The sequence below is a fragment of the Acipenser ruthenus genome, chromosome 20 (assembly GCF_902713425.1).
Source record: "Acipenser ruthenus chromosome 20, fAciRut3.2 maternal haplotype, whole genome shotgun sequence".
NCBI classification, from domain to species: Eukaryota; Metazoa; Chordata; class Actinopteri; order Acipenseriformes; family Acipenseridae; genus Acipenser; species Acipenser ruthenus.
In genome coordinates, this window is record NC_081208.1 from 27,048,111 (window position 1) to 27,058,377 (window position 10,267).

Consider the following 10,267-nt stretch of genomic DNA (forward strand, 5'->3'; position numbering starts at 1 on the left):
CTTCCAACTAAACATATTTGTTTTATTATACATTGCTGTTCACAAGTTAGATTAATTTGGGGGAAACAATTGTTTAAAAAACAAACAAACAAACAAAAAAACACAGTACTAGCCTAACTAGATTGATTATTTACTCTGTATGTGTATGGGTTCAAACTAAAGACTTAACTGCCATGAATTTGTAGAAAAGCTAGACATCAGAGTTGTTGGGCAATGCCACTGGCCACACCACTGCTTGTTTAATGAGACCCCAAGTGCAAGCTGTCCAGCACTACTGTAGATTACAGGACGGGACTGCTGTTTTATTGGTTGAAACCTACTTTACAGGCTGGGTGGCAGAGACAGATGCCAAGTGTCTAAGCAGATGACTTTTTCAAATATGTCCTACAATCCACGAATATGTACAGCATGTTATTATGTGTTATAGTTTTCTCAGCTTTTACCTCATTTACAATAAATGGATTCACAGATGTTTCTCAATTACCGGACAGTGTTTTTAAAATGCCTATTGTGTCACCAAGGCTGTGATAAGCCTAGTTAATATGTTGGCAGTAATAGTCCTCTTGAAAAAGTAATTAAGGAATAGTAGTGGAATCCTTAAATACAATTTGAATGATATAATAATGTGCGTGGTTAGATGTAATTGGTAACAATCCTTGAGTAACACACTTGAGTGTTAAAGATTCTTTTGGAAGGATAAAGGGAGAGTTATAGATATCCTGTGTGTGGTGCAAGAATTCCTTCAATAATCCATACTTTCAGTTATTTCCAAGAAATTTGTTAAATGTTCCTTCTATAAGAAAACCTACAGGGTATAACTGGGGTTTTGTATAACAACCTAGATATTTTGTTAAGAATGCATGTGTACTGTATATACTGTATATACAATTGATTGATTTGGGTGATTCCACAGTATTGTTTAACTTCCCTCACATATGTTTAAAACAGTATGCTGTACCATTAAAAAAAAACGTATTACAAGGCTTTTCAGTTGTATAATAGATATGGGATATGCAAAACAATATCACACACAGACCAAGTTCTTCTATAGCCTTTAAATGAACATGGATAATTTCCCTATCCATTTCTGTATTATCAATCTATGCTTTGAGAATAACCTTTAATACACTGCAGCATTGAATTCTAAAACAGTGTGACTTTACAGTGCCTGAGGAGGACAGACACTCACACAAACCCATATTTACTGAAAGAGATGGAACAGATGAAGACTACAACTGTAGGTCAGAGCCTTTGCCCAGACATAACACCTCTGACTGACCTTATTATGGTACTTAAGTATAATCTGCCTTGTAATTTGGAAGAAAAGTGTGGGAATGAGATTCCATCAGGTTCATTGACATAGCCAACTGGGATCCGAGCTAAGACACCAGATCCTGCATAATTTGCAATGAGTGTAGCTATTGTCTATGCACCAAAATGGACTGTAAAATGAACAATAAGCATTTTTTTTCTTAACTACAAAGGCTTTTAATTTACTGCCCCATAAATGACAGAGGTGAAAATGGCATCTTACAAAGTCTTATAACTGAGTGACTCCTAAACCACACCAATGTATCTGCAAAAAGCATGCATGTAGGTCCACAAGGAAAACCCCACATATACAAATATATGGTTTTACTAAGCTTCCATAAAAATAAGCTCCAGCAGGTACCACTGCCCAGTGTACACACCAGGCTGAGAATGATCTTGTACTGTGCTGATTCTCTTCAGACATTCTTCTGGGGTAACAACCTCTGCTTATGTGAGATTTTGAATTTTAATAAACTGATACCTGTACCTTGCATACCTGTACATTTACATCCATTGTAAAACAGCACTGTGTAATATGTTCAGATCATGTTACACAATGGCTGTGTCACAAGCTGCATTTGTACTGTATTACGCCACTAGACAATCAATGTTATTTAATATAACTCCCTGTGCATGTATTTAAACTAATGGGTTTATAAAGCACTTGAGTGTGCGGAAATATTAGACTGGAATATTTATTTTAAAATGCAAGCAGACAGATCCAGCAATGGTAAAAACAGCAATTCCATCCTACACCGACAAACCTCACACAGATTCTGAGAGGTCGTGTTTAACCAGACGCACAAGGCAAGCTTGGCATTTTCTAGCATACGGCTGGAATCTGTAACCAAGCTGGAATTACAACTGTTAAGGTTTCTGCACTTCATATTAGCAGCAATAAACAAACACTCTTCAAAAACACTTCATTGCTTTGGCAGCTGAAAGCCAAAAGTTCAGTGGCAGAGAAGGTGCGAACACCACACCTCAGCCTCCTGCATGGACACTGATGGGTCTCAAACTCTGATCTGGGAAAGGGAGTGGAAAAACAGAACCAAGTGAAAGATATGTTTGAAGACCCCAGTAGGGTTATATCAGAAGTCAATCTCTTAGTTTTCAGGACTGACTAAACTAACAATATGATTAACACTTTAAGCGGAATTTTACCACAGCTTGTTGTATTCTTTAGAACACAAAATAGAACAAAAAATGTGAATATTATTATTATTATTATTATTATTATTATTATTATTATTATTATTATTATTATTATTATTATTATGAAACATACCTGTCCTCTTGACATGCTTTCGGTTTTTCGAAACGGTTTTATTCCAATTATACTGATAAGGATATCAAATTTACAAAAACAAAGTGTCATTGTAATGTGAATGTTATTTCAAAAGATAAAAATAAGGTCATACAAATATATACAAACACACACACACACACACACACACACACACACACACACACACACACACACACAAACACAAACACACACACACACACACACACACACACACACACACACACACACACACACACACACACACACACACAGACACACACACACACACACACACACACACACACACAAACACACATATTCAGAGGTTTAGATGACGGTAACAAGCCCATTTCTCCCAAAGAGTTTAATCCCGTAAGTATGAACTCTGTTTCTCAAATAGTTTATCAGATGTGATGTTAAAATGGCGATAAAAACTAAAACATAATGGGGAATAACAAGGATTAAAGAGCTGGAAAGTTGGCGTTATTGTTCACATGGTAGACTGCATACAGTATATTAAATAATGCAATTGGCTATTGGATCAACAGATGCATGAAAGAGGTATATCACTTATTTGAAAGACAGATTCACCTACACACATCATCAAACATAATATTTGTAATTATTTTAATATTGTTCGTCACAACAATTGTTGAACAAACCTTTCAAAAGAGGTAGACTGCTATCAATTTTCAAATCGATTCCCAAAATTGCTGTGGGTAAATGGCTACATTTAAAATATTTCCAAATTGTACTTTAACAATTGAAACACGGAGTCCTTTTGGAGATGAATAGGATTTACAACAAAGAACTGAGACTTTAGAAGTCTTAAGTGAGCTGCCTTCTTTCTTCAATTACACATCTAGTTTGACAACAACATAAAAGGTTGCTTTCCTCTATCATTACACATCTGAGACAACTCCAAAACTCATACAGCACATTGTACTGTTTAAAGAACACAAGCAATCATTTTCCTATTGACAGAAAAACTGGACGTGCATTTATCATTTAAAGGAAACAAGCAGAATGTATGGCAAGGTTACACAACTTTCAAGTGTTTGGTGCTACGAAGGCTCTGCAGTTCTATGAAGGGTGTTTGCTCACACAGCACAGCCACACACTAGTTAAGTGTTTATTACATCTGCTGTAGTATCCATAAGACATGAGTACACCGATCATAATTCATGATACCAGTTCCACCTCAATCATAAATTACCAAAAACGCATGATAAAAGTAATTACTGCACCACAAACATTATGCACATCTTTGTGGTATCTTGTTCTAGAGAAATAATAGTAATTGATTCTGTAATTGATCATTTTGACAGCATCAGCCCTGTGATATATTATGATTCCACATAATGTTAAGCAACGAGACAGGTTACAATAGACCAAGCGCCTGTCTTTGAAGCTTTTGTTTTCTTCAAATTGTTTTCCCAGAGAAAATCTAAACTAAAGCTGTATAAACCCTTGAAGATACACATAAAAGGATATCAATGGTAGTAGACCAAAAACAGCAATGTGCATTTCAAAAACGAACTGTTCTTGTAGGAATCATGGTTTTTTGGGGGTTTTTTGGTACAGTAAATGACAAAAATCTGTGAAGACAAAATTAGTCATCTTTATGCTCACATAGAATTTCAAAGCATTCTATATTAAATATATGAGTGAGGTTGCTTGGCGGATAGAGCCCTGGTTGGTAGAAAGTTCTACATGGACAATATGGTCACAGCATCTACTTGTGAACTGAGACTAGAAAAACCAGAACCTCTAGTATTTGTGGTATTTGTGGTAATGCTACAGTACAATTTCTGTCATTCATTAATTTTTATTTTGTACACAATCATTCATTCACTTTGGCATGTGGTTATCCAATTAATACTGTTAAACTTGGTATTTCTGTTCACTATAGTAACACACTACTGGTGAAGCATTCATTTAAGATTTCCTCACAGTTGCTGTTAACATAGGTCACTTTCATTGTTCTGGAGGTCCATGAATGAATGCATGCAGAAAAGAACTCCAAAAGATACACTTCTGCATCATCTATTAAAGTGGATTAGAGGACATGACTGTTTTAAATGGAGGCATTAACTTTGTAGTGTGTAATATAAATGGTGGGTGAGGGCTTGGGAAAGGTCAAGAGTATGTGCGACACAACTCAAGACGTCGGTCACTGCATAGAGATCTTGCAAAGGGTAATCAGGCTGTTCAGGGTTGCAGCACTGGGTAAGGTTTAACAGTACAGGGTGTTATCTTCCTGGTGGGCTAGAGATCTCCTGAGGCTTTCTTAAAATAATGTTAATGAGAATAATGTTTCTCCTATGAAGTGAAGTTGGTGATTTAAACATGGAGCCCCTTTGTTATGTAAATGCTATTTCTGAATAGCAATGTTACATTTGAACCCTGCTTAGATACATGTAGGCTAGCACCGAGCATCCTGCGAATGTCCATCTAATAGCCTGAAGTCCTGTCCTAGACATAATCCTTTCTCCATGCTTATTTATTCAACAAAGACTGCTAATATTGATATATTGTGGAGTGTCTGGAGGCCAGTTCTGATAAGATAACTCATTCCATTTGACATTGCCCTCAATTCCAGACTCAGAAATCAGGTTTAATACTATCTGACACCATCTGAATTATTATAATGTGAACTTTGTAAATACCATTAATTAGCGATGGAATAAAAATGTTGTACAACAAAAATGACTGTTTTTAATTACACAAGAGAGTCTCCTCTCTCTCTCTATATATATATATATATATATATATATATACACATCTTTACCTTACACAAAGAAAATGCAATACTTAATTCAACTGGTACTTTCTAAAGTTACTCTGATAATCTGCAGTCAAACAGTCAAATCTAGACCAACATAACAGCCTTCACATAACAGAATGAACAGAAGAAACCACCATTAGTTGGAAATCATTCCAAATTCCGAATTACCATTCTTAAACAATTAGACTCCCCTATAGTAACAAACTGACATCCACAAAGCTCTATGCAAAGGAGCAAGAGGAAGCCCTCATTTGCATTTAATCTTAAACCTCTCATGAACAAAGACTGCAAGTTAAATTCAATTGGTCAGGCTTGTGTAGTGTTTATATTTTTTTGCAACTGAGTCTGACATCAGAGAAAAAAAAACAGAGATCAATTTAAAACTGAGCCTCTCCCTTTGTCTATTAAGAAATCGTCTAAGTGGGTAGTCAACACAGCAGACAACTGGATCTCTTGAGTCCCCTATGTCATCCAGAAAAAAAGATCAAAGAGTCCTTCCAGTCTATTCAAATGCAATTGCTTCCAAATCACATTGTGTTGTTCCATACATTGAAAGAATGGGTCACTGCTGTTTTATTGTAGAGAAGCTACCACTAATGAAAGGAACAATAAAAAGATTAGTGCTGCCATCCATGCAGGAGGAACATCACTTTTGGTTTAATTGCGGTGAACAAGCGGGATAGGGAAGCGGCGAAAACAGGGGACAAAAGAACAGAGTTCAAAAAAGAGGATAGAGGCTATTCACAAGGTATACTTTATCACAGTGTAATGTTCAAGGTTGATGTGTGACTGTTGGAGCTGGTGGGGCATAGCTTTAGAGTGCTTCCTTGGATGCTGTATCATGTGCCATCAATGTGGGTTTCCCATTGCTGGGAAGGCCCTCCTCTTTGTAGAAAACAGTGGGAAAAGTCACTTTTATGGTGCAGGTCATTCTAGTAGATAAAGGTGTAAAGTGCTTGTTTTAACAAGTTATAAACAATGTGGATGGATGGCAAATGTCCTTGTACAGGGCACTGGTCCTCACGTCTAGGACCTGGTTCCAACCTGGCTTGGGAACATGCCCTCATACAAATTATAAACCATAATCACACCCTGTAATTTTCATCAGTAACCTAATCCAATGGAGGACAACAGTATACAGTACAGTTATTGTACTAATCCAGTGGGTGTATATTTAATGGGAACGTTTGGTGACATTTTACTACAAACAACAACAATACTGCATAAATTAAATACTCATGTATTGCAAACCTTAGATGACCATTTTGAGTCAATGGACAAGGGTTGTTTAACAGGTCTGACCTCTTATTTGAAAATCAGTGCTTTAACTAGCATCTCCTACACACATGCACCATGCAGCAGCGCTGGCAAGTTGGTTAAGTCTAGGTCTTCCCCTTAGCAAGATATGCATTCATTGACCTGCAACACAGTTAAACATGTCTTTATAGTGACACAGAAAAGAGGAGGACTACAAAATGGAAAAACTTACCAAGCCTTTACATGTTGATATCGCAGCCGATGAACTGCTGTGGTTTCTTATAAATCCCTGATAAAAACAATCTTCAACTGGGGGCTCTTGCCATGAGGTTGCACTGTCTTTCCCAAGTGTCTGGACAGTAAACCCATTTGCTAACACATTAGAGGGCTTCAAATCTAAATTAAGTTCTTTTCCAAATGCTGACAGCCTGTAGTGCAGCGAGTCCTTTGGATACTGCAATGATCTCCTCTTTCTGCTGCTTCCCACAATATCATGGGAAATATAAGCTCCCTCTGAGTCTACTTCTACAGGTGTTACAAACGCATAATCTGTAATGATAAAACAATAATTAGTTTATTATTCAGTCTTTGGTCTATCACTAAGAATATTGAGTTCTAGCAACACCTTTTTCAACAACGTGGGTTCTGTAGAATACATGGCTAGTGTTCTAGCACACAGGTACTCAGTACAACTTTTGATTTTGCAGGTATTACCATTAATGTTTATTGGGGTTACCCCTAATTACATTACATTACCTGTATGTGTATAAATAGATAGATAGATATACAGAATATATAGGATATATCTTGCACATAGATATACTGTTGCTGTTTAAGCGGTTGGCTTTGTACTCGCTGTCAGCTTATTCAGTTCAAAGCTGTGGTGGCTAAAAACATGTTTCCTACAAGGCACACCCGGGATATACAGACAGTAGACACTGTATGGCAGTATCAAGTCTTCTCACTTTTTCTGCGCTTATAGAGAGGTGAGTGAGTTTGTGAGGGCAGTCTGGCAGTCAGCGACAGCAACTGCAGCAGTTAAAGGGAATCCCTCAGCTGACAAAGTGTCTGTGACGGAACGCCGGAGATGAAAGAGAGGCTGTGCGCTTTATTTCAGCTGACAGCATACCTGCTTGGAGAACGAGTCTCAGCAGATAAAATACTACATTTAGAATTATTCCCCCCACCCCCAAAAAAAAAGACTGCTGAAAAACTTTCTTTGCTCTGGCTTAATTATTATTATTAGTAGTATTAATGTTGTTGTTGCTGCTGAAAATTATTTGTTATGTACCAGTCACAATAAATACCTTTAAAAAGTGTATTCATGTCATAGTAAAATAAAGAAAAATACTAACCATAATTCAGTCCACTGGTGTCACTCGTGAATGTACCTGTTACTGACGATACTGAATAGGAACAACAAATCTGCAAGGTCTGCAAAATATCAAACATGACTTGATTACAAAAAGCACAGTAACACGCCACAAGCAGCACAGGTATGAGATAAATTAATGACACAGTATTGCTTTAAAAAATAATTAATAATAAAAAAAAATAGTCTAAAAATGACTTGGTCACCTGCCTTCATAACATTCCCAAACCACAGGGCTGACAGAAACGTCATTGATCTGCTGCTGACTAATGGGATAGGTAAAGTCCACAGCAAAAGGAAAAGGCAATCCATTTTTTTTCATTCAAGCACCTCTTCAGTTACCTTCTCCTTAAAAACTAAAAAAAAAAACCTCGACACCGCTGAATGCAATCGATAAACATTTTATTAGTTTTTGCCTCAGCTTGGTCTTTATTTGAAGTCCTTTAAATCCATTGCATTTAATTGTAAAAGTGACGGTAGCAGCAGGTATAAGTCTACCACTACAGCGCTTATTTAGCTTTGCAACTGCTGATCATTAACAGTCAGCTTGCGCTCAGACTGCTCCAAGACTATATAGCTGCAGAACGAAGGCTCGCTCAGCGTAGCTCCCACAGGGAGCTCACATAGGGTAGTGCTGCGTGCGCAACTCGTAATATACGTCATGCTTCATTCACCCGCAACACCGCTACCACGTGACCCTAAACAGGGTGTGGGAGGGGGTGAACACTGAACACAGTGATTACCCTCTGTGAGAATTAATTGGTGATGCACGGTAAATACCACGAACCTTAGGTTTAGGGTTAGGTTATTGTTATGTGTATTTAAAGTTACTGCCAATACCCCACGAACCTTAGGTTTAGACTCTGTGTTCTGCAGCAATACCCCTCTCGACTGAAAAGCTGAACTAGCCCCTAAGGGAGGTAGGAAGGCAAGGCGCCAATCACAAGAGAGATCCCCAAATTATAAGCACGGTGAATGAAACCCCGGTTTCCAAAACACGGATTTCCAAAGAAAACGTGAGAGGGATGTTACTAGCCATAGTGACCCAGGCATCCAGCAACATTATACGGTAAAACAGAGAAACAGTGATAACTTGCAGCATGTCAAGGAACAAGTATTAGAAAAAACGACATCAATAACCAATTCAGATTATGACACAAAAGCCCCATTTAAAACTACATTATGTGGTCATTGCTGGCACTGCTCTTTTTTTGTAAGAGGGGTAACTTTTATGTTCAGAGGCAGGATTTGACAAGCGTGTTTACTTAGACTTGAGAATATTGTTTGCTGTCTTATATCCTGGGGGCTCCAGTAACAATCTGTACACATAGTCTGTATATTATCAGCCTGTCCAAGGAGCACCTGTTTGAGAGCTACTGCAGAACTACAAAGAGGAGCTGTCTCTCTGCATGAAGGCTCCCCAGCATCTCATTCCACACGTAACCATCTCATCTCTGTATTACCAGATGGTTTTAATTCATAGTGTTGAAAGTTGTGCTTTAAGAGTGAAAAACTGGGGCGTTTTATTAAAAAAAAAAAGTTCAATCCATTGACGCCTTAGCAACTCCGTAGCCGTTGAAATAACAGTATATAATAACACAGTCATAATTAAAAAATTAAAAATGGGGTGTTTTCTTTCTATTGTCATCTAATCAAAACATGTTAAAATAGATCAGCTTACCATTAAAATACATGATATACACATAATCAAAATTATCAAACAAATAACCCATAAAATTGTTTATGTTAGTTTTGAATTGTGCTAACACAAACCTATATATTAGTTTGCTGTCAACTTGCTGATCACTCTCTGATACAAAAAAAAAAATGTCAATACTTAATAGCAAAACCCCAACAATTTAATAATTCAATAAGTCTGAAAACTGGTTACCGTCTGGTAACCCTGAATTTACAGCCTTGGTAATTGTGTTATAGTTTGCTATTAAATATGCTTAATTCTGCAAGCACAATGTTCAACACAAAGATATTTTATTACATATATCTGTATTTAATTTTATTTATTTATTTTCCCATACAGATAAGGACTTGAAGAGCTAGTAAACCACACCATAAAGTCTCAAGTCCCTGAGATCAGCATTGCAAGACAAGAGTTAAAAAAAAGAGAGCAATTAAAACTGAAACTTTAGTTTGGGAGGAGGGACATCATACAAGGTTGTTCATTTACAACCTGCCACCTCCCCCATTTCCACCCTTGTAGTTTCCCCTTGGTCTCCCTGATTTAAAAATATAA

General features: G+C 37.1%; 1 protein-coding gene across 2 annotated transcripts in view; it reads right to left on the bottom strand.

Annotated features, from left to right (window-relative positions):
• LOC117425861 (A disintegrin and metalloproteinase with thrombospondin motifs 18-like) overlaps nucleotides 1-8,616 on the bottom strand; it is a 51,620-nt gene extending 43,004 nt beyond the window's left edge. Inside the window, exons 1-3 of one of the 2 annotated variants that reach the window (XM_058993766.1) lie at nucleotides 8,227-8,616; nucleotides 8,000-8,078; nucleotides 6,877-7,193 (exon numbers count right to left, since the gene is read on the bottom strand). In XM_058993766.1, the coding sequence (XP_058849749.1) occupies nucleotides 6,877-7,193; nucleotides 8,000-8,078; nucleotides 8,227-8,328 (498 nt within the window). In that variant the 5' untranslated portion in view covers nucleotides 8,329-8,616. Of the gene's footprint in view, nucleotides 1-6,876; nucleotides 7,194-7,999; nucleotides 8,079-8,226 lie in introns of those variants that run through there. The other variant, XM_058993767.1, reaches the window with a different exon arrangement.
• Nucleotides 8,617-10,267: the final 1,651 nt, after the last annotated feature.